Source organism: Psammomys obesus, unplaced genomic scaffold (genome assembly GCF_907164565.1).
Source record: "Psammomys obesus unplaced genomic scaffold, mPsaObe1.curated_primary_1811, whole genome shotgun sequence".
In the NCBI taxonomy this organism is placed as follows: domain Eukaryota; kingdom Metazoa; phylum Chordata; class Mammalia; order Rodentia; family Muridae; genus Psammomys; species Psammomys obesus.
This window is the reverse complement of record NW_026585690.1, coordinates 3821281-3849229: the sequence shown is the minus strand read 5'-3', so window position 1 is coordinate 3849229 and position 27949 is coordinate 3821281. Positions and strand designations below refer to the sequence as shown.

The 27949-nt window shown below is 42.9% G+C and overlaps 1 protein-coding gene across 2 annotated transcripts in view; it reads left to right on the top strand.

The window, feature by feature from the left end:
- Positions 1-27949, top strand: part of Slc4a4 (solute carrier family 4 member 4) — a 397249-nt gene that overhangs the window by 121064 nt on the left and 248236 nt on the right. For both annotated transcript variants that reach the window (XM_055596036.1, XM_055596044.1), the window contains exon 3: positions 8597-8776. In XM_055596036.1, the coding sequence (XP_055452011.1) occupies positions 8597-8776 (180 nt within the window). The remainder of the gene's footprint in view (positions 1-8596; positions 8777-27949) is intronic.

Below are 27949 nucleotides of genomic sequence, written 5' to 3'. Positions count from 1 at the left end.
AAACAAAACAAAACAAAACAAAACAAAACAAAACAAAACAAAACAAAACAAAACAAAAAACCACAACCAAACCAAAAAAATAAAAAAAAAATAGTAGTGTCTGTCTCTGTTCATTATCAACTGGTTCTTTGGCTTTAGTGAGCTCATAGAAATGAAGCCACTAAACCAAAATAGTGTCTGTGGTCCCTGAGTCTCAAAGTATGGCTGTGGATGAGGTGAAGATAGTAGCTTTCTTTTCTGAGAGCATATGGAAAATCATAATCATAATGGTTTGGGAGTCGGTCACAGTTAGGCCAATGTGCCCTTTGTAGCATTTCCTCTAGTTTTTGGTGACGGTTGTCGGCCTATGGGATCCCTTGCACCTCACTTACTTACGTACAGAATGCTAGGAAAGAGAATCATGCAAAACAATTCGAGATGCTTCATTTGTGATTAGCCGTGAGTACATTGACGATATTGCGGATTAGCTGTCTATAGAACCAAAGACTAGTCTTCCTATTGCCCGGCCACAGTTAAGCCGCTGTAGACAGAGAAGCCATAGCAGGGTCAGGGATGGACAGTGTATTTGGAATGAGGGTATGAATGTGTGCATTCTGGCTGCCTCTCTGGCTGCAGTTGCAAATCCAATTATCAATGACTGTTGGATTAGCTATTGTTTTGTGTCTTGCAGCTCTACTTCCCATTCAGTAGTGTATATGGCGATGGCAAGAGAAACATAAAGCTGTTAGTTCTCTGTGTTTGGCTTACAGGTAGGTTTAGTCCAACCACATATAGACCGCACATTAAAATTCAGGGGTTGTTGGCTGTCAGGATGAGTGCAGGGGTTCTGGCCGGGCAGCGCCAGCCTTCCCAGATCTTTTAAGTCTATTCAACTCTTCTCAGTGCAGTAAAAGGCCTGGCAGCCCCGGCTCCTAGAGATTGGCACTCACTTGTGAGAACACTAGGGAAGCTGTGCCCAGAGTGAGTGAGGGTTGCCAGGCACTTGCTTCTGGGCAGGGTGAGGGAAGGCACAGTTATGGAAGGTGTTGCCTCTGTGGACCTGCTATATTCCGTTCAGTGCTTTTAAAGACCATTAAAGGGACAGGTTAAGACCAGGTCTAAGTCGTCTCTCCTGCTCTCGAGAACAGAGGGAGTTCACATGCCATTATCAGGGCTCCAGGTGGGTGGGAAAGGAAAAAGATATATAGTTTTGGTTTTTCCCCTTTGGAAAAAGCAGGGTGAATACTTTTGGAGTACCTTTGCTTACTGGATACAGTGAGAGGCAATTGTTCATTAAGACTGTGCAGGAAAATCATATCTAGATTTCTGGAGATTTATTTTTTTAATTTGTCGTTAAGGATAGGAAATAGTTTGCTAGATCAGCATTAAAATGACTTTGGAGAATCAGCTGTTTTGATTTGAGGCACTTTAGGAACTGCAGTTTATGTTGGGTGAGCTGAACTCACTTTTGCTTGTTCATGAGGGCGAGGCTCCTAAAATACCTTTAAAAGGGAATTCTTGCCTTTTTAGCATCGATATTAAAAATAACAAAAGAGTTGCACATAACTCAGTTTGATGGAGATTATCATGGAAACTAGATTGTTACTGTGTGGCCTTGTGCCTTCACCTTTCTTTAAGGCTAGTTACAACTGTTGGCTAACATAGACAGTTGGAGGCAGATGCACAGTTTTTCTGGACTGAGGGCTTGACATCCAGCTGAGAAACACCCAGCTTGCTTTCTCTCCTGCCTTCTTTATAGCTGTTTGTTCTCGTGTACATATGGCTACTGTCATCGTCGCCTTCATCCCTACCGTCACCACCGCCGGATATTGAGCACGCTGCTCTCAGTGAACACAAAGATGACAAGCTGAGATTTCTTATCAGTCCTGCTAGGTCTTAAGATTCATGGGGTCCCATGCAGTTCAGGACAAGAAAGATATTTCCCCCCTTTTCTGTGTGTGAGTGAGTGAGTGAGTGTGTGTGTGTGTGTGTGTGTGTGTGTGTGTGTGTGTTGCATTTCATTTTGTCTGAAGCAGTGGCTCTTCTGTTTCTGTCATTTAGACAAGCTAGTTGGCCTCTGAGCTTTTGGGGGGGTATTTCTCTTGTCTCAGTATCCCTTTTCTCCCAGCAGTGCTGGAATTAAAGATGTTCATTTATTCATCTGACTTTTACCTGGGTTCCAGTGATTCGAACCTTGTTTCTCAAGGTTGCACAACAAATGCTTTTTACCACTGAGTTGTCTCCCCAGGCCCACCCTCTCTTAAAAAACAAGCAAGCAAGCAAGCAAACAAACAACCAAAGGTATTATTATTGTTGTTGCTTGGTTTTTCCAGACAGGGTTTCTCTGTGTAGCCTTCGCTGTCCTGGAATCACTTTATAGAGCAGGCTGGCCTCAAACTCGCAGAGATCTGCCAGCCTCTGCCTCCCCTGAGTGCTGAGTGCCTCCCACTGTTACCAGCTACAAACTATTTTCTATGTATTTTCTTGTATGCATGGTCCTAAGTGTAATTGGTAGTGTTAATATTAAAATAAATTTCTCACCAGTATTCAAAGTTATCTATAAATAATTTATATATGTAATATATAACTATCTGGTAATAAACATTTGTGTTATTTTTTCCATGTAAAATGTTGTCCCTTTCAAAAATATAAAAATAGAAACCACCCTGTCCCAAGAAGTCACGTGTTTGAAGTCTGGACCTTCATTCAAACATAAAGGTCTGGCTTACCCCCTGGTAACTGCAAAATTATATCATGGCTTCTGGAAATGATTTTCTCTTCGTGAGCTGGTATTTATGCTCCAGTAAATTAGCACTGTTAGTTTGTTACCTCTTATTAGAGCTGACTATGGACATTCTTTTGGACTCATGTAGTCTAAACCAACAATTTATTTGTATTAATTTATGAAATATGTTGATTATACAGGCTGATCTGCTTTTTGTTATACAGAGTGCCACGCACTCACCTCCATGGTACCTGGATTTGACATCATAATTCTAAATTTTCTTATAAAAATACTGCCAACTGAGGCTATTTGTTTGTAAAGGCCTTGCAGCATCTTTGCTTATAATTGAGCACTTATCCAGGATCTTTGCCTCCTCTCCTATATTTTTTTTCTTTAAAGATTAAAAAATAGTAAATCTCCATTTTGCTTCCTGACATTCTTCTTGGCAATAGCTACCAATTTGCTCTACGCATCTTGACACAAACCAGGTTTATGTAAGATCAGGACTTAGGTTTTGGGAATGTTTCTGATCAGTTCGGAAGGGAGGGTTCAGAGTGTTTGGGTTGTGGAGTCCTTGCTTTAATTTGGAGAGAACAGAAATGTGGTTGATTGTAGAAACATCAACAGTGGAGAACAGGAGGCATAGCTGGTGCGGGTCTGAGTGTTCCATTAGAGCTGTGTGGGAGGCCGGAAGGAGGCGGGTAGGCAGGTAGGAAAAGGGGCTTCTCTGGGGAAGATTATGTCTGTCCTTTGGCGATCCCTTAGCTCGCTCATGGTATGGAGACTTCAAGTGAAAAAAAAAAAAAAGAAAACCAAAAACATATATACTGCCTCCTTCCAAAACAGCTCAAGATGAAGTGGAAACAACAGTTGAGAAATGGGAAGAGGGTGGACAGTGTATCAACTCCGTGCTAGGAAGTGCTGTTCTCACTGCAGGATGCCCTGCTAGTTGTTTCCTTTCTTACCATCAGCTCGAGAAAGGGAGCCTAGTTATGTGATTTGCAGAAGACATGTGTGCTTTGCTTGTGTGTGTGTTTGTGTGTGTGCCAGTGGAAGATGTTTGGTGTCCAGCCGTATTACTTTCTACTGTATCCCTTTGAGACAGGGCCTCTCACTGAATCTGGGGCTTGCCAGTTTTTAGGTAGGCTGGCTGGCCAGCAGTTACCACAATCCTGTTTCCACCGGCCCTACCACACCTGTGTGTGGTTATAGGCATGTGTAGCCATGCGTTACCCAGCAAGCCATCCTCTTAACACTTTAAATGTTCATTTTTATAAATCCCCCCAAAACTGGCAGTCAGCTAATGCTCACATTGATACCCGAGTGATGGTTCTCCCGTGGGATGCTCTGAACAGGGCATTTGCTTATTGGTTTTGACTTCGCAAACTTTGCTTTCCTGTGTGTTAATAGGATCACAGGAGATGCAGGGCAGTGAACATGCTTAGAAGCTCTTGTTGAATGGTTGCTGTGCCTGTACATATAGGGCGCCTCATGTTTCCCAGGAGCTAATTTCCATTCTGCATATGAAGGTATGGGTTGTTAGCTGTCAAGGTGTCCATAGAAGTTTTCATTTGGCTGGTGAGTTTTCAATGTGTGGCTTGAGAGAGCATCTGAATCATCCTAACGAAGCAGTATCTGCTAAAGCCATCTTTACTTGACTTGGCTACACAGTTACTAAGTGTTTGCCCTGCAAATGTTGTAGCAATAATCAGAAGTTCACAGCTAGGTTAGCCATTTCTGAGGAATTTGGGAGACCTGGGCGCCAACACCTCACAGAGCTTCTTGTTTGTAACTAGGGTGGGAAGGTAAATAAATGCGGGAAGAAAGAAGACTTAGTAGTGATGGTTCTGACATTCAGAGGTAGCCAGCAGAGCTGTGTTTTCTTCCCAGAAGTCCTGGCTGTAGTGTGGATTGTGAAGTATTCCTGAGATACTTGGAATGTGCTGGGAACTCCCACCATCTGTCAGAGGGAGGCATGTAGGGTATTTATTTGAACACACGATGCTGAGGTTCCTGCCAGATTGAAGACATGATGCCCTGTGACTACACACCTAAATGAACACTGTCTAATGTAGGGTCCAATACTTTTACTTTTATTGGTCTGCCATACGTAAATATGAGCTTGATTTTAATATTTTAATTGAACAATTAAAATATTGTTAATTAAAGTTTTAAATTAAAATTTAAAAAGTTTTATTCTTATTTTCTCATCATTCTTAGAAGCAATTTTCATGAAATTGATAGCAGAGAAGCTTATTTGTTTGTTTGGACAGGATTCTGTATGTAGTCTTAGCTGTCCTGAACTGGCTTTGTAGACCAAGCTGGCCTTGAACTCACAGCAATCTGCCTGCCTCTGCCTTCTCTGAGTGCTGGAATTAAAGGCATGCACCACCATGCCTGGCTTAGCAGAGAAGTTTTTTGAGCCTGAAAGTTTTCTTGTAATGAGTTAGTAATGATCCCTGTTTTTTGAGCATCTCACTGTTTTGTAGACTCTTGTGGGTTTGGAAAGCTTGTCTGTCAAGTTCCTCCTTTTCTTTTTAGATGTAGAACAATAGCGGCACCCTCAGCCTTTGCAGTTCCCCAAGAGCTAACATCAACCGTCATGAAATATATCTGAAACACTTAAAGTTATTTTAATAAAAACACTGAGAGCCACCTGTGATATTCTCACCACCAACAGACTCTTTCCAGTAGTAGTGCCATTTCCGTTGATCGTGACGACTGGAGTTTTGTGGGGGCCGTGAGAGCTCACATTGCTTTTGGTGTTTGATTACTTGGTAGTATAGCTTATTAGATATTTGGTCATCTCTGTGTAAAAGTGTGCCCGTCTAAGCCAAGTCCTCCAATACAAGACTGTCTTGTTTGCCTCCTTTCCTGGGCAATGAAGCTGAAGTAGAGAGAGATTATAAACAATTAATGAAGTAAGAAGCACTGTCTCAAAGCTCCCAATGATCCACCTCACCCAGATTCACATTTTTTCCTCTTTATGTAAACACAAGACCAAAGGGGAAGATTTGGGTGCCAGTAAGATGTGAGAGGAGGAGGAGGAAGAGAAGGAGGAAGAGGAGGAGGAGAGGGATGCTGTGTTAAGCTCAGGGACTTGATACCATGGGCATTTCTTGGGAGACAGCATCTTCCTCACTGGGAATAAATATTCTGTTTTACCTTGTTGTAAGAATCCCCACAACTCTGAGCACTAGAGGATCATGGCTTCATAGATGCCATCACCAAGAGTATATGAAATGCCCAAGAGTGGGTATACAGGATGGCAGAGGGAATACAGAGCGGATGCAAACGAGCCTGAGGGATCTCTGTGGATTGGTAGAAAGGTTCTAAAATTAGATGGTGGCGATGGCTGTGCGACTCTACATAAAATCGTTGACTCATGTGCTTAAGATGAGTGAGAGTTACAGTTTGCAGATTATACCTTAATGAACTAATAAAAATACCTGAGGTTTGTGATATCGCTGAAGGAGCCCCCTTATCCTCTCAGCTGGATAGGTGCTACAGGACTCGGAAATGCAGCATCAAATCTGAAGGGTTTCTCACCTATGAGCAGAGCGGGGAAGGTGTGGGGGAGAGGTTGGACCGATGCAGGCAGGCTAGACAAGCCACCAGGACAGGGCTGCTGTCACCAAAATGAGCAAAATGGTGCCATGTCGGTGGTTATGACAGTCCAGCTAAGTTCTAAGCGAAGGTACATCCCTCTGCAGAGCTCGAAGGCTCGCTGCCCGAATTGCCGCAACTTCTTCATTGGTTTGAGAGCAATATGTCATAGTTAGAAATCTTACTTTTAAATCAGCCCTTACAGTCTGTCTTTTACATGGTGTGATCAAATGTACTACAAGACTTGGGTTTATCTAGTAAATCTCACCGCATCACGTCAGCATGGCTAATGTACAAATTGGTTACCAACTAGTTTTCTAGTGACTATCATTTACTAATATGCAGAAAACATTTACTTTGACATTTTAGAATTTTGACCCCCGTTGTGTGTGTGTGTGTGTGTGTGTGTGTGTGTGTGTGTGTGTGCAAGGCTCTGCTGATTTGTGTTGCTGAGAGGAGATAAAGCTGCAAGGCCTCCCTTAGTAAGGGGCGTGCAGGAAACAATTGACACTGTTTCTTAATTCACATTGTTTCTGAGACATTTCCTACTTCCTAGTATAATATAGCTTTCCCATGAGAACAATTTGCTTGCAAATGGGTTAGACATGATAAATTTCTCATTGGCACGCGTCCTGTGGGGAGGTTGTTCTCTGTGCTTTTGGAGTAAGCTGCTGTTGTGAGTGTTGGGGTAGGGTTCCTCTTCCTGGGAAGGTGCTCCAAGTTGGTTCTGAACGTCAGCTTTCTGCGACAGACTACCCTTGAGAGTTCTGTCTCCCACAGTTGAAGCAGCGTCTGATTCATTTAAACTGTCAATTCAAAGAAAATCTTGTGAATTATGGTGTTTTTAGGGGTGTCTGGTGAGTTCCATGGAAAGTAGTTCACAGCAATCGATACTCAGGAGGCTGAGCTACACAGCAGTATGTGATATTATCTCTGGGACCGTAAAGCACCTTCAAAGACTCATTCTAGAGATGGGAAATGAAGCGCTTAGGTGAGAGAGCCTAATCTAATTTGCAATAAAAGAATGTTCAAATTGCTGCGGAAATGATGGTTCCCGCACTCAGAAGCTACGCTGTATATGAAGTGAAAGCGAAAGTTTTTCAATTAAAAAAAAAAAAAAGATGTGGAACTTTGGGTTTCTTTTCCATCTTGTCAGATTTTGTAAAATGATATCTTGTCAGTCTCGCAGCGCCTTCCCTCCGGAGGCCTAGAAGCAGTTAGGTCTGTTTTTTTCTCGTGTCCTTCTCTTAAGGCAGTTTTTTTTTTTTTTTTGCTGGCCCGAGTCTTATTTTTATCGTCGCAACAACCAGTTTTTAGAAACTTTTGGAAATGAAAAAAGCAAAATGAGAATGGCGCTGTAGCTGACATTCGTTTTAGCGTTTCCTAGCGTGAACATTTGAGTACTTCTAAAATCTTCTCTCCAAGTGTGTCTTATTTTTTCCAGTCTGTCCCAGTTCTCCATCTCTGTTCTGCTGATTGGATTAAAAAAAAAAAAAAGTTACAGTGTAAAACCTTGTCCCCAGCAGAATGACTTTTTGAACTTTTGATCTTTATTTTTGCAGCTCAGAGGCTTCTTTCCCTTCATTCTAGTCAATACAATCACAGGTTGTGAAGAACTAGAACAGGGCAGAGCCCTAGGGCTTGCCCACCTGAAGCTCCTCGTTGTATAAATGGCCGACGCTCTGAGAGTTAAGGGGCTGGTAATGTCACTCATTTAGGTAGGGCATTTGCCCAGTGTATGTGAAGCCCTGGGTTCCAGCAGAGAATAAACCAAGCATGGTGATGCATGCATGGACTCCCAGAGCTTGGGGGATGGAGGCAGTAGGGTCAGAAGTTCAAGTTCATCCTCTGCTCTATATCAAGGTAAGGTCGGCCAGGTCTACATGGGACCCTGTCTCAATAAACTAAAACAAACAAACAAAGGAAGTGTAATGAAGGCGGCACAGAGAGTGGATGACAGATCGGTGACCAGAATCGATAATGCTTAATTTCTCGTTTGGTGCTCTCTGACTTTCATGAACCTATGGCCTACACCTTACACCTATGGGGAAAGAACTTGAGTACACTCTCACAGAGCCAAGTGCCAGCCAGTGGGTGGAATTATACTGTAGCCTAGTGAAATTTGAAAAGGAATTCTATTTTTCAAGAACTTGATTCCTTGAGGTAGTCGAATAGTGAGCGATAACGTCACGCTTACAGAATTATCTGGCCTGCTGCTCTTTTGTAATCGCATGTAGAGACATCATGAGTTAAAATGACTGTTGAATTGTCTTCTTTTTATTTTAGGCCACCACACCATCTATATTGGGGTCCATGTGCCCAAGAGCTACCGGAGAAGGAGACGTCACAAGAGAAAGGCAGGGCACAAGGAGAAGAAGGAAAAGGAAAGGATCTCTGAGAACTACTCAGACAAATCAGATGTGGAAAATGCCGACGAATCCAGCAGCAGCATCCTCAAGCCACTCAGTGAGTAGTCTCGGCTCAGCATTGCTCTGCCTCACTCATCCCTGGAAAGACGTTTTCCGGATTCTCGCGGCCAATGTGGAGGGAGTCGGGGATGCTGGGGTTGTGTGTTTGATGGGGAAGGTCTGTGGACATGCTTCTCTCATGCTGACAAGTTGATCTAAGAGCACGTGTGGAGGATTCTGAGTTGATGGGGAAAGTGCAGGCACAAATGGCAGTTCTTCACCCTGATCCGTGAGGTAGGGCAGAGCTGCACAGATGATACACAATTTAACCACGTTAGCCAACAGTTAGAGGCTCTTTGGGTTGCTTCTGCATAGGGGTAGGTTCTACTGAGACAGTAGGGTAAGGTGAGGGTGCATGCATGTGTATGATCATGTTGCAGATGTCACCGTCACGGTGATGTTTAGCTGGATTGCGGGCGAGCTCAGGGATGTAAAGAGGAGTATCAGGGAAGTGCTACACAGTGCTGAGAGGAACTTTGAGTAGCACAGCTTGATAAAGGTTGAACATCGTAGATTTCGTGCATTGTATAAAATGTTAAGATGGAATCTCAGGAGAAGAAAGGACACCCTTGGACTCAAGTGTCAAGTAGACTGTGGGTTTAGGCATATGTCTGTGCTCTGCTGTGTTTGCTGAGTGTGGAGACGCTTCAGTATATGGGAAGCCGTTTGGCTGGAGCAGGAATGAATCTGCACGGCAGAAACACATGCTAGTTGTGGAAGGTTTCCGAAGAGGACTTTCTTAGTGACAGCTTTCATGCTGGCAGAGCTCTGTGCATTCTTCATCGCTTGCAGAAACCCAGACCCTGTAATAAAATGCATTATGGGTGGCACAGATAAAGATCAAGTTCAAGTCATTGCAGGTGATGACAGGCCAAATTAGAATGAACAGCTCAGGGGTGTTGAAAAGTGAATTTACAGCATTAAATGAAAGAGGGTGTGAAGTGTACTGATGTGAGTCTTGTTGGAATGGAGCAGGTGGCTTAGGAAGCCAGACAAGCCTTGTTCTAAGAGGTGCACCACAGATGGGCCACAGGATTAATATTAAGTGGTGCAGAATTTGGATATGAACTTCTAAACTGAAAAGGGAATAGAGTAAGTGTGAGATGTAAGGAAGAATAGAAGAAGACAGGTGACTAAAGCTATGTTTCTTTCTTTTTTTCCCATTGGAATGTCAGGGGGATGTGTATGGTTTTTTTTTTTTTTTTTTTTTTTTTTTTGCAAATCCTTTTTCTAAAGGGATTCTTCATGACATATCACCCAAAATAATAGTATCTGTTTTAAGCCAAGTCCTTGAAATCCATATAAAATGGCTTACAACTGGTGGCTTGGAAAAAAAAAAAACAAACACATAATATCCCCTTCCAAATAGATTACTATAGTTTCTCGGTATTCACTGTCTATTTTGAAACCAGTCAGTATCAAAGAGGGCCTCTGCTGAGCACATTTGAGAGAGGTCTCTTCTTCTCCCCTTCTCAGTCCCTCCTCTCCTATCCTCTCCCCTTCCTTCCCCCCCTTCCCTCCTCTACTCTCCATTCCTTTTCCCTCCCCTCTCTTCCTTGAACCATCTTCCTTCTCTTTTTTTCTCTCCTTCCCCTCCACTTTTCTTTTCTCTCTCTTTTAAAGACATATCTCATTTTTTTCAGTTAATAACAAGAGTGTGTTGTTACTATAATAAAAGGAGAGAGAGAGATGTTCACCTAAATGAAAATGCCAAGGAATTTAGAGGTGATGGTGTACAGACATTTTTGGAAAGGCAATGCAAATAGCCCTAGTAGCACTCAGGTAAGAGAGACTTAGCTAAATGTGTGCTAGTCATGGGATGCTGTTGCTCTCTGGCATTCTGGGAGTGATCTGAGAACAGCATACAAAAGAAGTGATATAATTTGTCCTGAGGGACAATCCTCAGAGGTCTCTTCCTGGGTTTATTTTATGTCTTAAGCCAGATTTTGGAAACGTAGACATGCTATGGACCAATTGTTCAATAGGTGTTCTCATGCAGCCCAAGTTGGCTTTGAGCTTGCTTACTTGCTATTTAGCTAAAGAGGACTCTGAACTTCTGTTCCTTCTGTTTCTACCCTTGAGCTGGGATTACAGGCCTGCCCTGTTTTATGTGATACTGGGCATCAAACTGAGGACTTTGTATGTGCCAGCCAAGCACCAAATGAATTATAGCCCTAGTCGAAGGATTTTCTTTCTTTCTTTTTTTTTTTTTTTTTTTTTTGACCTCTTTACCTCCTGCTGGTCATGAAATTTTTTTGGCTTTAGTCATCCAATTTGATGTGAAGGTCCTCTTTACAAACTGCCATCAGCTTCTCTGCTGCTTAGTTTGGAGGATAGGTAGACTGGGAATTGCCTGGCCTGGTGTAGTTTTTGAGAGTCAATACATGTGCATTCAAATACAGAAAGGCTGGCACCAGTGTGCCAACCTTTTTATAAAGAAGTGCATACAGGAAATACGTGTCTCCTGTGTTTCATTGTTGTCTCTCAAGAGTGGTCATGTCTTGACTTTAAGCCTTCTGGGTTCCTTACATCTAAACACCCTTCTTGTCCTTTGTGTCCTGAAGACAAGATGCTTACACGTGCTGGGAATCATGAGTTAGTTGTATTTTTTGAGGAAAGAAACCAAGCAACTGCCAGATAAGTAGTAACTTGATGAGAGGGATCCCTGAGTCTTACTCTGCGTTCACCTCCACAGGCAGCTCTGTTGGCTCTCTGTATAGACTCTGTCCGACCTTGTCCACTTTTCAGCCTGGCTGCCCTGGTTTGGCCCAGGGCATGGCTATGTCTTGTTTTGCCTCAAAGTCTTTCTCCGCTCAGAGGCAGCATTGGTTGTGGTGAAGTATGAGCCAGGTCATGTCATTGCTGTGCTGACGGTCTCCTGTTGATCTTACAGCAGAACCTGTGCTGTGCATTCTGGCACACAGCGTCCTTCCAGCTGGCATCATGCCATCCTCTTTTCACTCACTCACCTCATTTCGATCATGCTGATGTTAATGGTCCTTGCTTCCAAGCTATTTCCCTACTCCAGAGTCTTTGCATGTACAACCCCAGCTTTCTGGACTGGCCATACCATTCTTATCTCCATTGGCTTTCCCCTTTCTTCATCTTCCATTCTTAAAATGCCGCATCTGCAGAGGGGCCTTTCTGGCTCCCCAGTGCTGCTTCCTCAGTGTTAGGGTTCTCCTGCCCCCATTTCTTTCCTTCCTGGTACATGTTTCAACTAGCACTTTTATTTTGAGTGACTGTTAGATTGTAAGTTCAACGACTGCAAGGGAGGGTGAGGTGTCTTGTTCTTATTCTACATCCAAACAGTGTTTAATACACGCTCACTGAAGAATATTTAAATGATTGGGTCACTCAGGAGGGAAAACATGAGCGCTGCTTTTATTGTTCCGGTCTCTACCACATCCTAGGTGAAGAGCCAGCTGATTTTCTTGTGTTCAGTCTCAGCACATCATCTTTCTGCCTTGCCTCGCTCCGCTGCCATGTAAAATCTCACACGGACTTTTAATTATTCCACTTTGGAAAGTGCCTCATTATTTCCGCTGTTGCCAGAATGGTGTTTTGTTCTGAGGAGGTGACTCCCAAATGTGTAGTATTACCTGTTGGCTGTAGGTGATGGAAGAAATTGATCCACAGGGCACATACATCCATCACGTATACATAAAGATGCCCATCAATACACATGGAAGCAAGGGAGCTCTGCTCAGAAGCCACTGACAGGAAGCCCAGAACTGTGAACCTTCAAGGTCACTGCTAAGGAGAATGAGCCATAGGTTTGCCAATATCCAGGCACATTGAGAAGATGACATAATTGACAGGTTCATTCAGCTTAGAACTGACATGCGTTTTCTCTCTCCCATCACTTCTGGGATCAAGATAGAGTTCCTAAAAAGTTGCTGTGTGTTTCAACCTTACATGTTTGGAGCTGTGAGGATGAGGCCCGTTGGCTTCAGACCCATCCGAAGCTCCGCGGCCCCCAAGGCTCTCTGTGACTCCTGTAAAGAGTCATGCGTGGTGTCAGAAGTGATGTCCCAGCTGGGGATACAGAGAAAGAATCTCGTGTGTGATTGTGGCACACTGCAACGGGGAGAATGGGGCTGGGAAGAAAGAAAAGTGATGTGAGGAACAGGCAGGAGGAGAGACAAGAGAATGAGGAGGTGGCACGGAGTGGGTGGTGGAGAGAAAAGTTAGATTGTGCTCCTTCTTAAAAATAACCCTTTTACCTCCTCCTCCACCATGCACTTTTCCCCCCCCTAAGTTAGCAGCTGCCATCCTCCTAGGCGTGCTCAGAATGCAAGGGAAAGATGGTCCTGGCTGCTGGGCTCCTGAAATCCAGCTCAGCTCCCCACTATGAATGGCTTCTGCCTCCACGCTTCACATTTTGTCAGTGCCCTGCAAGGTTCCTTAGGAGCCATGCTGTAACTTCAGGGTCTGCAAAGTGGTGTCCTGTCAAATGTCAGGAGACACAGGTACCAAGATACAGGTACACTGAGCATCACGCTCAGTGTCTCGACGTGCCATGTGGCATGTTTCTGGACCCGCCGGACCCTGTGTCAGCGCTGAGGTACCAGCTGCCTCCCATCTGCAGGTCTGCCCAGGATGGCTGCACGGTGCTCGGTCCGTGGGTGTGGACGGACAGTCTTGTGTTCTTTTCTAACTCTTTGGATGTGTACCAGCATGGACGGATTTATGCTAGTGGACATTGTTCTGTGAGCCAGGGACAATGGATGCCAGTTGGTGATCCAGCTACATTCAGGAAACGGAAACAGAGAAACGGGCAGTTGCTTTTGTCTGGGGCATCCGGGTAAATGAACAGAGAGGCTTTTTACCAGAGCCAAGAATATTTGGTTTTTGCCACTTGACTTCCCCGTTCCCAGCACAGCCCTGTGCCCTTCTTCAGCCTGACCATGTACTTTCTTGCCATATTTCTACTTTTTCTTCATTTTTCCTTTCTTTTTTCGTTGTAATGTTTTTAGGCACGTTCCTTAATTTTGCTATCATAAAGTGAAATTTCTTTAATTTTCTGGATGCCATTGGCATACCCCACAAACAAATTGGTCCTCAGGAGAAACGTTAGTCTCTGTCAAGTGTGTAAGGGGAACTAGCCCCACTCTTGCCTAAGGATCACAGACAGAAGAATCAGGCTGCCACTTTCATCTTCTTTCTCAGTTTCTAGAAGTAGGAGGAACATTTTATCTTTAGGTCTGAGAACAAGAGCTTTTTATATTGAAAAATAATTGAGAACTTACACTTTATTTTTTTTCGAAAGGAGGCCTATGATAGCGCTTTGTGGAAGGGCTTCCCAGCTAGAGCACTTAACAGGCTTGTAATCCACTGCCTCAGATCATCAGGGTAAGTCCAGAACTAGCTTTTGCCTTGTGCTCCACTTTCCTCATTTGTCGAGGAAAATGGTAGAACTGACTCCCAGTGTTCTGAACATCAGATGAGCTCTGCATCTTGCTAAGAATATTCTTTAGAAAAGTGTGTGTGTGTGTGTGTGTGTGTGTGTATACGTGTACACGTGCTCACACTCTTCCACTTGTGGCACAGTATGGTATGGATGCCACAAGACAATATTTGACAGTCAGTTCTCTCCTTGTATAGCATGGGTCCCAAGGATCGAACTCGGGTCGTCAGGCTTGACCGCAGGCAGCCCTGCCAGAAGAGCCATCTGCTGTCCTACCAGTAAATGCCTGGAGCCATTCTGCTTACCTTCTGCAATCTTATTCCCCACCCCCATCTGCATGCAGATCATGACAGAAACTTTCGGTTGGACTCGGTGGGGATTCTCTGTACTTAGCTGTTACTGTTCCTTGAGCCTTCTCAGACCTTCCTTTCACAAGTCCTCCACATCCTTTCACTTGGGCACTTGGCTCCCAGTGGATCCTTGAACTTGCCAGTGGGTGTTGTCAGTCTGGATGTTGGCTGGCAGGTGAAACTACCAAGGACGTGAGTATTTCCAGGGGTGGAACAGGCAGTGACGGAGCTGCTTGGATGTGTGGAACACTGCCAGGAGGTAGTGCCTGCTTACCATGCTCTCCTCAAATTTAGCCAATAGTGGGGTTGTTCTATACCCTGTGAATGAATGGGTTCGCTCTTTTTCGTGAGGAGAAGGCTCTCTCTTCCTGTTTCAGTGAAATTAAAATCTGAGGCGGTGTAGTGCTGAAAGGAAAGAGGTTTTACACATGATGCTGAGTTTGTGCAACAATAGAATGCTTTGTGCGGTGCCAATCATCGTTTATCCCAGAAATACCAGTAGGTATAAGATGACCACACTACAGCGCTCTGTCTTCTTGAGTATCTCAGGCAGCCTAGACGTCCTGGTCCTGAAGTGTGGTTCTCCCAGTCCCCTTGATGTGCCCTCCAAATGGCAGTTCTTCACTTCCTGTTGCCTGCACTTCCTGTTGCCATTGGCTATTCTGTTCTAATAGTTAATCCAAGTCCCTATGCCGCGGGATGAGCTGTTATGAATAGTGTGTTTACGTGTTATGGGAGAGCTGATGCTGTTGCTATTTATAGTGCCTCCTGAGTTCAGGAGGCCTCAGAGGGTTCTAGCATACTCCAGGTGCTGGGGGATGTAGGGCTAAGAGGAGTTTGTAACTTGCAGTGGGAAAAGGGGACAGCAGAAGAGCGTCTGGTGGAGCTTAAGATACAAGATCTCTTTAGAAAGGTAAACAGTACAAATGACCGATCCAGGCCTTTCCACCTAAGCAGAAGGCAGGATGTATCCTGTGGTTCGGGGTTAAAGTTTGCAAGGCAGGAAGCAGGAGTGAGCGCATGTGACTGGAACTCGGTTGAAGAGTGACAGACACTGAGCAGAATCTTCTTGGAATGGTATTCTGTTTGGGAAACTTGTCACACAGAAGGCAGTCACTTCTGAAGGACACCGGTGCTTAATACTGGGGATTTAAATGTAAGGGTCTGTGAGTGTGACCTGCAGAAGCAGAATTAACTGGGGTCGGAGACAAGGATACACTCTACAGCTTCTCCAGCACCCTCCCGTGCCGCAGCCTGGATGCAAGCGCTCCAGGCTCTTTTAATGATTTTCTCAAGGACAGGAGTCTTACTTCATACTTTACAGAGGTGATGTGAACACCGAGTCCTAATGTTCCCTGTCACATCTGGAGTCAAAAATCTTTGGCTCTTTCCTGTTCTTTTTCCTCCCTTCCCTTTGGTGTGTCTATGACTTCTCCACTTCTCCAGTTTCTCCTGTGTTTCCTTCTTGCTCTGAATTTATGGCCAGTCTCTTTTTATTCAAATGTATTTCTTCCACTGGGCTCCTCCTTGAAACAGAAGGATGCCTTTTAGGAGGGGCAGCCACATACCTATAGGACTCATTCCATCTAAGAACAGAAACTCTTACTGTCTTCATTCCTCAGAGCAGGCCCCCACCTTAGGGCTCCTGGATATTTAAGATGAAATCGGCTGCAGAACAGGGCTTACTACTTGTATTCTTTTAAGTAGTTTAAAGTTGTAGGCTCACCTCGTATGAGCAACTGTCTTTGACTTAGTTTTTTTTACTCACTTGCATAGTTTTCCTGTTTTGTGAAACATGTGCTAGTACCTAAGTATATCATACAAGCTGTCACATGGACATTGTCATGCCCGGACAGTGACTTACCCTTTTCAGATGGTTTTTATCTCTTCCAGCTGTATCATGTACATATTCTGTAATAACGTATCCTTTGAATGGATGATTAAATAACATCGCAAAGAATTTTTATTAGCCAAATAGTATAGTCTATTTGGGAAAATGAAAATGTGAAGGTAAGGATTGCATGCAGTGGTCAGTATTAACAATCATCTTGGTAAATAAGAAATGGTTACCAACTTACTCCTGGTAGATAGGAATGTGATAGGATAGGTTCAGTATGGTGAAATGAGAAAAGGTCAGAAAAAGTCTAATTATGCATTATATTGTACACAGTTTTGTTTGGCAATGACTAATTTTCATAGGAACAAAATATTTCCATGCTTTCAAAAAGTGGATAAAAGTGCTACCCTATATATATTTTCTCTTATGAGGAAAATATTAAAATGTGAAAATCTGAAGACCAGTATGAGCATGCAAAATATTATCGATGCCATATTTCTTCCTTCAAAGAAGGAAGGCTGTTTAGTTAGTGTGCATGTTCCATGGTGAAGAGTGAGGATTATACACGAAAGAGGCGACTTATAGTAAGTGTTGTGCATTATCAATGTGTCTCTAAGGCTGTGTGTAGAGTTTCTTACACAGGGAACATTAAGCATTGCCTTTTAGTCTCAGTGGGTACATTTATAAAATACACTCCCTAAGGCCTAGGGAACATTATGGAAGGAGGGGCGGAAAGATTGTAAGAGCCAGAAGATCAGGGAGCTTTGCCGTAAGATTATGTCTGCACCCATACAGTTTACTAGCATGACTGTCCAAGGATGAGCTGAACAAAGGATAATGCCAACAGCCATGACAAACCGTATAGGGAAAAGTCCACGAGGCCTCAACCCTGCTCAGAGAACTATAGACGATGAAGGAAAGCTGGGAGCATTAGAGGTGTTCTTCCTCAGGGAAGAACACGCCAATTGGTTGTCTTATAGCAAAGGGAAAGCCCTGAAAACATACATGCAAGTGACATTTTACAGAATGAACCGGTTTAGCGCACATGCATGAAGTAGCGATTAGTGAAAAACAGTACCTGAATTTGAGGAAGAGTGGGGAGGGGTATGTGAGAGAGTTTGGAGGGAGGAAAGAAAAGGGAGAAATGTTATAATTATGTTATAGTCTCAAAAATTATACAAAAAGAATTGGCTCTGTGTGTCTATCTGGCTTGCAGATTTTGGGTTGTGTTGCTAACTCCTTTCATCTTTACACCATGCTATTTCTTTGTACTGGTTTTCAAGTCATCAGAAAGACCTTTCTGCTATCATGAGCGGAGGCCTGCCTTATAGCTATGCTTTTCTGAGTACTTTAAAAAAAAATGTTTTTTTTTTTTTTTTTTTAGTTAGTACCAGCACAATATCGGATGATAAAGAACATTAACTTTTAAAAATTTCCTTGTAGCTATGCTTTTTTTAGTACTTTAAAAAAATGTGAGTTATATTTTTTTTTTTTTTTTTTTGAGTTAGTACCAGCATACCGTATGATAAAGAATGCTAACTTTAAAAAATTTCCTTTAAAATTTCCCTCACCTTCTGCCTGGAGACATAGCTCAGCGGTGGTACTTGCCAAGTACACTTGAGGTGCTGCGTTTGCTCCCTATCACTGGTTAAAGACACAGCAAAACAGAACAGCCTACCTATAGTCCTCCAGCAGGCCACTGAATGTGACTTTACAGTTCAGCTCTGTACAGGTGTACAGGTGGCTTCTCTGAGGATCAAGGTGTTCGCATTTCGCATGCTGTAGAGATGCTGTCCCTAGCGTCCATACCAGTTGGCAATCTGCCTGATGACAGTGGAAACTCAGAGTGAGGCAATGGGACTTTTTTTGGAAGACAGCTGGTCCTAGGCGAATTTTTGTAGGCAATGAACCACTCTTTAATTGAAACCACTGGATGCGGTTAGTAGTTTATTTTAAAAACACCATATGTTAGTTCATTCCTATAGACTGTGACAATCATAGTATAATCAAAAGCTGTTTGTGACATTTCTGTTTAGTGTTCATTAGACACTGGCTTGCTTCCTTGAAATCCTGAACCCTGTGCCAAATGCCAGCACACTGACAATTACAGTTTTCCTCTCAGGCACTTGTGCAACTCTTAGAATATGTGGTAGGTTTTTACTTATTTTTGTCACTTTCACTAATTTGTCATTTTCTTAAGTGGAAAAATATTTTATTTCTCAGCTTTTTGTTAGCTAAACAGAACTTTTACTTCTTTCTCCACGGCTCATTCCTCTGAGAGGAGAAAGCAAGCTCATGGAAGCGAAGCTGTGTTTTGTGTCTTCCTTTTGGCCAGAGAGTGAAGCTAATGCATGACCTCACTGATACATGATCTATTTGTATGAACTGTAAGCTTGTGGGCCTGTCATCATCCTTCATGGTACTGGGGCCATCATCCGGTTAGCCACCATAACAGTGGGAAAGAGGCAGCCAGATCCCCGAGCCTTCTTTTTAGCACAGTGCAGCGCAATTCAATTCAGTTCCGTCTAACCCACTTAGATATCAAGTCCTAGAAATATTCACAGAACACGTTTGTCCATGTGTACCAGGGTCTGGGGGCTGCAGAGATGATGGCGTCTTAAAAAATATGATGGTTTATGGGGAACAATGGCACGGCAAGATATCTAAATCAGTGTGGTAATCACTACAGTGGTGTGGTGAGAGTATAGAAGGAAGTGCAAAGATCGGTGGGAGATCTATATCTATAGAACAGGGAAGGACAGGAGCTGGCTGTTTTTCCTGCCTTTTCATCCAGGAATGGACAGCTCCCCCCCAATCCCAACCCCCACTCCCACCCCACAGTAGGCAATGAAACTGAGAGGTTTCTCCCATAGTGCCCCTCTCTTTATAGGATGAAATAATGCAGTCATTTACTTTCTATTGGTTCCCCAGCATACTGAATGGCTGAGGCGTTGCCACGCGGCTCAGTCCTGACCAGTAAGATATCAGTGTAAGTGTATTGTTTCATTCTTTGGAGATATGTATCGGTTCCTGACCGAGATAACATTCATATTTCGCAGTAAATGTTGTGGACGAACATTTTAGGTGGATTATCTACTCCAGAAGTGATAAAAACTTGTCACTTCCAGGAAATCTTAACCTTGTCACTATTGATGGCTAACCAGAATAATTCGCTGCTTATATTTTGTGAGTCAGTTTGTGTATGTCGACTATACTGACAGATTATCTGTCTGTCCTCTCTTTCTCCATATTTAAAGGAGGAGTATAGGAAAGAATAAGAGTGAATCTGTGAATGAAATGGCTTGAATTTCACGGATACTGTCTTGCTGTTGAGAATAATATTCATTGAATACAAGCTATTGTCTAGTTGCCAAGTCAATACCTAAAAGTCCATGATCTTAATTTTCCTCATGAAACTCGTGAGGGCAACAATCTCTCTCGGGTCTTGAGGGCTCTGAAGTTCACAGAGGTGGTGACTCAAATTTATACAGCTGGCGAATGGATTGCTAAGAGCCAGATCAGACTCCTTATGACTCAGAGCACAGGCTAGGAACCACTGCACACCACAGTGATTGTGCAAAAGGTTTGATCAGGCTTTTTGGCAGTTCTGTGCTTGAGTGAATGAAATTCGGGGGGAGCATGGTGTGCGTCTAAATGCATTTGGAATTGTTGCTACTGGTTGCTTACTTGTACCATAAGAAGGAGCAATACTGACCTTAAGCAGAATGTATGAAGATGCCTTCCCCCTCCCCTTCTGCAATGCTTTCCAACTTTTAACCCAGCCTAGACCCTGAAGTCCTAATGTGGGTCTTCTTTTGGTCTTCATTTGTGTTTACTCTAGGAAAAAGTGAACTGTAAATAGAATAAATAAAACAGATGAGATGAAATAGCATAGGTAGATTTTTTTACTATGGACTAATAGTTTTCTTGTCAATGTTTTTTTTTTTTTTTTTTGTTAATACCTGTCTGTCCTTCTTTATTTGTTTATTTACTCATATATATTTTTTAAATTAAGAATTTCATGTTTTAAAAATTGTTCAGTTACTCTCGTTGCTTCTCTGGCATATTTTGAAAATATTTTGAGTAACTTTATTTAGTCACTCATGTTTTTCTGCCACAGGAAAATCCTTAGCCCTCCAGTTTGCTCCCATTGAACCAAATGCAGTCAGAAGTCATTCTGTAAGGACTCTGGAGCGACTCCCAGTAGATCCAGTGAACCTCAGCATCATACCGGAATCAGAGAGCACCACATGCCTTGTTAGTATATAGAGAGCAGTAGCTTTGAACCTCTTAGTGCTGTCACCCGTGAATACATTCATCATGTTGTGGTGGCCTCCAGCCATATAATTATTCCATTGCTACTTCATTACTATAATGTCAAAACTGTTATAAATTATAATGACTCACGGGTTGAGAACCACCAATCTAGACCATTATCTAGAATATTCATTGCAGGTATTCCCAGTGTTGTGCTATGGTGGTGTTATCATAGTGAGCAAACTTAGCTGTAGCCTGTCAGTTGCTAATCAGACACTTACAGAGGTAGATGATAAAGTTTAACTGTGGGTAAGTCTGTGGCTCATGGTGTAGTCAGACTTATTGGTAGAATTTGTTCAAAGTAAGGTGGTTAGAGAAAGCTGCTGTGAGACAGCCAGGGTTGAGCTTAGGAAGAAAAAAGCCCTAGACAAGGCTGTGGACAGAGGAAGAATGGAGAATTGGAGCAGATTTGTAAAAGATCAGCCACAGCACTGAGCATGGAGAAGAGCTTGGTTTGGAAAATAATTGCATTACCTTTGGCTAGTGTTTGAGAAGATTTAGAATTTCCATTGCAGATAAATGTTTATTGCATAAGCAAGTTAAAATGCCAATTTTAAGCCTATGTTGAAAAGAAACTTTTATATTTTTAAAAAGATCCACAGGATGACCTTTAACCTCACATGGAATCTTCCTTCCCATAAATACCATGTACTGAAACTTTAATGCGCCAAGTAAAGCATCTCCCAACGAACTACTAGTGAGTCTAGCAGAAACTTTTGTCATCAGCCCGTGAGGTAAGACCCTTCTTTCTCTAGTGCAGCTGGAGCCTTGTCTATTTTGACGGAATACTCAATTGGCAGCCAAGAAAAATCCGGTGGGGTACTAGTTCTACCAATCAGAAACATAGACCACGGGGGGTAGGGGGGGAAGAACATTCCCGATGAAGACGAATGTTCAGGAGAATGGACTAAGTCATACACAGACCTTTTCCATCTGTGACTCACACATGGATCAAGTGACAGGTCGAGAGGACACAAAGCCCTGGTCTCGCGTCAGCTTACGCAGTGACTGCCTTCCAGAGTCGATTTACATGTATCACCCAAGTGTAGAAGGGTGTCTGCCGTGTGATTTATACCGGGGTGTGGGGTTTATGAGTGTATTCTGTCACCGGCAGGCAAGAAGAGAAATGGGTGATACAAAGAGACAAAATGTCTAACCAGAGAAAATGTGGACACCAGTATACATATATCTTTTGTTGTTGTTGCTTCACTGCGCTTTTGAAGTCTGTGATCGGGAAAATATTCTTCCCCAAAAAGGAATCATGAAAGCCCCCAGGGGGTCCTGATGCCCGGAAGGGCATGTTTGTAATGGAGCTTTTCATGCTTTCCTGCATTGCTTCCCCCACCCTGTCCCCTTCACTCCATTTCCCACTTTTCTTATCTGTTAGTTTGGATGGAGCTGAAAGTTTTCTCGGAGTCCTTTGTGTGCCGTTCAGAGCCCATTCTGGGAGTCAGTTAAGCTGAGTTTGACCATACACTGCACAACATTTCATTCCACTTTTGCAGTGTAAGCGACCCAGAGAGGCTTCCATACGTAAAACCCTAATTGTTCTGTAACTCCAAAGCAGAAGTTATCCCCGCGGTAGATAAAAAGTCACAAGCTCATCACCTTGCCTGGGATCATGCTCTCTTATTTGGAGGAGTGGGGATTCTGATGAAGTCAAAACATCAGATACCAAAAGTCAGAAGGGTCAGACACCTTGCATACCAAATGTTTACGTTACAATTCATAGCAGTGGCAAAATTATAGTTATGAAGTAGCAATGAAAATTATTTTATGGTTGGCAGTCACCACCACATGAAGAACTGTGTTCAAGGGTCATGGTGCTAGGAAGGTTGAGAACCACTGCTCCGTATCATACCATGAAGCTGAAATACTGGAGTGAGCGGGCAGAGAACAAGCAGCATGTATTAGGAGCAATCCAATCATGGATAACCACAGTATTCATTTCCTCAGAGCCTGGCGTATTCAAAATCAGAAAATCGCAGCTAGGAAGAGTTGGTTTCTCCTCAGTTGAGTTGACTGAGTTCTAGAGAAGACCTTTGGAGACATGTTGACGTGGAGGTGGAAATACATAGCGGTGCAATAGCTTTCGCTATGGTTGAGATCTCAGCAGTTCGGCGGCAGTTGTGTCTTGGTGAAGGGTGTGGGCCCGTTTTGCAATTGGGCTCTTCCCATTGCCGATCAGGCCTGCCATAGCTGCACTTATTACAGCAGTCACCAATTTTCCCAGCTGCTTTCAGACATCTCTTGTCAATTCATTCTTTCTTTGAGCCCAGAATTTGCAGAAGCCATCTCAGGCATTCTGTGTTGCAAGCGCACGACTTCTGAGTAAGGGTTTAGGCCCTGTAAAGGCAGCTACCTCTGTGATTATGTCTGGCTTTCTTCATGACCTTAGGGCAAAGACCGTGTTAAACTGTTCTCTTACAGCTGAGCTATCGAAGGAACATAATACCATTCTCTTACAAATGAAGAAAATAGTGTTTTTAGAATCATTGTGTGAATCCAGATTCCTTTATTAATTACTCTCTTCCTTCCTTCCTTCCTTCCTTCCTTCCTTCCTTCCTTCCTTCCTTCCTTCCTTCCTCCCTCTCTCCCTCCCTCCCTCCCTTCCTTCCTTCTTTCCTTCCTTCCTTCTTCCTTCTTTTTGAGAAAATCTCATACAACATGTGCTGTCCTAAAACTCACTATGCGGATGAGGATGGCCTTGAACTTCCGATGCTCGTGCTTTCACTTCTTGAGTGCTAGGATTGCAAACATGAACGACCATGCCTGGCTTTTGTGGCTCTTGGGATCAAATCCATGGCCTTCTGTGTATTAGGCAAGCTCGCGGCCAGCTGTGCTGTATCTCCAGCATCTAGGTCTTACTTTCTGTAATGTATAAATATGGTGCGATAGACATGCAGCATGAGGTTGCCGTGAGGTTTCACAGAGCTCTACTGCTTCCCAACAGGACCGGCAAGGAACAAGGCTCTGGGCACATGAGTGATTATAGTGAGTTACTTGTTTTATTCATATCTAGCAAGGAGCAGAGCTGGGTCTTTGAACCCTAGCTCCTACCTCATCACCTTTCCAGACAGCAGAAACTCCCTTGTTTTTCTTCTTTATGGGGAGGCATAGTTATTAGTTGTGAGTTATCAGTGAGTGAGAGCAATGGGGTTTTAAACTAAAGATTCAGAGATTTTGTAAGAGCATTTGAATTCCTAGAACAAGTCAACAAATTATTCAAAAAATGGAGAAACACCCACCCTCTCTATTATTAAGAGCTGCTTGGTTCTAGCCCAAATTTAACTTTAAAAAGAAAAGGAAAAAAATACCCAGCTTTCTCTGGATTACATTAATAGTATTCGGGTACCTCGGGATAAAGAAGTAGATGTGTTGTGGGGAACATGTAGCATCTTCCTTCTTGTTATCAGTGACATGAAAAGAGGGTGGAAACCCAGACCACAGGCTTGCTGGGTAGCAAACCATTTGTGCTGTGGCCTTACAGGTCAATCGGTTTAGACTAAGTGATACATGTATTAAAAATATGAACAAATACATATTCTCTGGGTTGGAACGATTCCTTGAAGACTATAGTTATATTCTCATGTCTCTTCTTGCTAGAACATTCTAGAGAGCTTGATATGGGAGGTTGGCTGCTGCTGTCCCCTCACTGTGCATTCACCAGTCTTGTCTGCAGCGGTCTTCATAGTTGTACCTCTTCTTTGATTAGAAAAGTAATAGTACTTGGCCTTGATATAGCCTGTGACAGGTTCAGAGTGTACTCGAATGCATACATTATTCTGAGAAGTCTTCAGAGATTTCTCCAGCTCTCCATGAGAAAATGCAGATCTGAATGGTAAGGTGAATTAAGCAAGGAGAAAGGCGAGCATGAAGATACTCAGGCCCAGTGCTCTTTTTATAATACTTACATTCATATCTTCCACCGAAGCTGAATTAAGTAGTTGGATAGCTAATAGCATCTCATATTGCACAAAAGGTTTGAGGTGACTTGTACTTTTATTATGCAAAAATATGGTGCAAACAGAAATCAAAACCAAGGGGGACACAGACTATGCTGGACCATTAGGGCCAATGTTGTTCCTGGAGTTGAATTTAATTTGTCTGAGATCCCTGGCAGCCAGGATGAGAAGAAAACCATAATCAGCTGTATGTTTCACATCATAAAAGGAAAACCATGCTAAGGAGAAGTAAAGTTTTTATTAGGATTATATTCTAGAGGGGTGGCCTCACTGTGGCTTTAGATAAGAGTCAACAAGAATAGTAGTAAATTAGGGTCTTGTTCTGGTTACCTTCCATTGCTGTGACAACACACCCCAGGTAAACGCAACACAGGGGAGGAGTGGATTTGTTTCAGCTTACAGGATATAGTCCATCACTGAGGGAAGGTAGGGCAGGAACTTAAGCAGGAACCATGGAGGAATACTGCTTCTTTCCTCATCCATGTGTTAGAGCGCTTCTTCAGCCCAGGATCACTTGCCTAGGGAGTGGTGTGACCCGCAGCTGGGTGGGTCTTTCTAGAACATCGATGAATCAAGACAATGCTCTGTAGATATGTTCACAGGAAGTCTGATCTGGGTGATTCCTTACTTGAGACCCCCTTCAGGTGTCTCTAGGCCGTGTCTCTAGGGCAGTTCTCAACAACATTTTAAAGCTATGCAGGAACATAAAATTGTTTCTTAAGGGATCTGAAAATTGTTGGATGCCCCTTGGGAGTTTGGTACTCTATTAGAAATTCTGGATACCTTATTTTATTTCACTTTTGTAGACATCTCATTGCTATGAGTTACCATTTAAAGGATCATTTTATTTAGCTGTTTAATAATAAGGACATCCATTATCAGTGAGTTCATGTTACTTCCTAGCTAGTGAAAAGCACTCTGGAAACTAAGATCCTTCAAATTATACACCGGCCAGGTGTGAACCCCGAACTCATACAGTTTGTACTCTCTTGGGGTGCTTTTAACGTTTCAGTGAGACAAGCCAACTTGGTGCAGGTCCAGCTGGCCTTGCATATCTGTGGGTTCTACATCCCTGGATTCTGGATCAGAAATACTTAAAAGAAGACCATATCTGCAGTGAATATGTGTAGACCTTTTTTTTTTGGCCAGTATTCTCTATGCAATATGGAATAGCTACACTGCCTTTTCATTGTGTTAGCTATTATAAATAACCCAGAGATGGTTGAAGGGGAGATTATGCTACTGTGCCATTTTATATAAGAGATTTGGGCATCTGTGAATTTCAGTATCCATGGAGATCATGGAAGCAGAAGCCCTCAGATACTGAGGGACAGACTGCGTCTCATCTTCTGGTGGTTATGTGTTATCCAGGAATACATTTTAGAGGGTGGTCTTTGTAAACATCAGTCTCACATCCAGGCTTTGGTAGGAGGTGAGTAGTGGGAACGCTCATATTCTGGTGCTTTTTAAGAGCATTTCTGGAGACTAGCAAGCATGACTATGTGTTGTGGCTGTTTAAGACTAAGTGCTTTGAATGCATCACCATCTTTAGTCCTCCTCAAAAGCCAGGAAGGAAGGCACTGTTGTTACATTCCCATTTGCAGATGAAGAAAATGAAGCTCACTGATGTTAAATCACTCCAAAGTTTACACATGTCCAGCCTCAGGATTCAAATATAGACCAACCTTGCTCTGTTCAGCAAAGCTTCTCTGTTTTCCTACAGGACTTCTCAAATAAATAAGAGATAAAATTAATAACTTCTTGAGAGTCAGTTAGGTCCTAATCTGGAATCTTGCCTGCCTGGAAGAAAGATCATTTTGCTTTATAGCGTACACACACACACTGTAAGGAGACTTGAGTGCCCCTCTGGTCAGGTGGAATTTTCCATCAGAGGCTGCTGAATCAGCTTTAGCGTATGCTCCACTCTTAGCGGGTACAGTCCTGTGCTGCAGAACATGAATGCTATGACTTTGAATTTTGGGATTCTAAGGATAGTGTCTCCCATGAATTTTATACAACCCCAGAAAGGCATTGAAACTCTTTCTCTGGATTTCATTTCATGGGGTCTCTAAGGAGCACACTAGGGTAAACCAAATGCTAGAAATAGAGATGTCAAAAACTGATATGAACAAATTTAAATTTAGAGAATGGAGCAAACATAATCATTTTAGTTTAGAACAGTTAATTCAGAGCTGTTCTTTTTGACAGCCCTTAAATACTGTAATCAATTATGTAAGTAATGACACTCCCATCTTGTAATTATCCCAATAGTAACGACCATTGCTTCTAGCAACACTGAAATAACAATGGTAGCTGAGTATTTTTCTGAGGGCTTGGTAGGGCTGGCTCGTTTAATTCTCATAATTACCCTATGCAAAGTTGGTAATTCTGCAGATGAAGAAGTATAGGTGGATAAGCAAATTACCACAATCACTTAGCTATTGAACAGCAGCTGATTGTACTTGTATGTCTCTTCATGGAAAATAGATTGAAGGTCCTTGAACTTTGATCTGCTGAAAGGTCAAATGCAGATAGGTCATGTGCAAATGCTTCTAAAAGTAGGCATGAGGATTAATGGGGCAGGAGGCTTAAAGGAGGGCCCCACCCCCAACTTGTTTGCTTTGTTATGCTGACACTATCACTGTCTTATGAGAGCAGGAGATGTTTCTGTTGAACCCGTGAAATCACAGTGGTGGCAAAAAGTTCAGAAAGTTGTGATTGATCATATGACATTGTTTTTTACATATTTCCTCACCAGGAGATTGTTTGAATTATTGACAACAGGGTGGTTTTGCCTAAAGCTTGCCTTCTGAAGCTGAGTGTTGAGCTGTTCAGTCCATATAATGATTAGGTGTGTGACCATGAGCCAGTTTGCTAACTTCTCTACATCTTAGTTTTCCCATCTGAAAAGTGGGGACACTGTTTACTGTCCCCTGGATTGTCATGATAATGAAAGTCCTTAGCCTAGTGATCAACATGCAATGAACCTTCAAAATATACGTGCCATAGGAGATCCCAAAATGAGATAAACTATAGTTCAGCTCCATTCAGATAAGAATCCACACAGAAAAGAATCAAACAAGCTCTGATGAGAATTGGGGTTATCAAATGGAACATTCCTAAGTGATTTTGTTGCTTGAAGCCAAGTCCTCAGATACAGTTAGTGTCTCTGAGGGGATCTATCCAACCTGAAGGAGACAGAGAGTGTCCTGTGGTAGCTCTGTCCTTTGTCTCACGCTTGGGGTTTCAAATCACCAAGCCTTTGAACAAAGAGTTGGTGTGGGTAATCCCA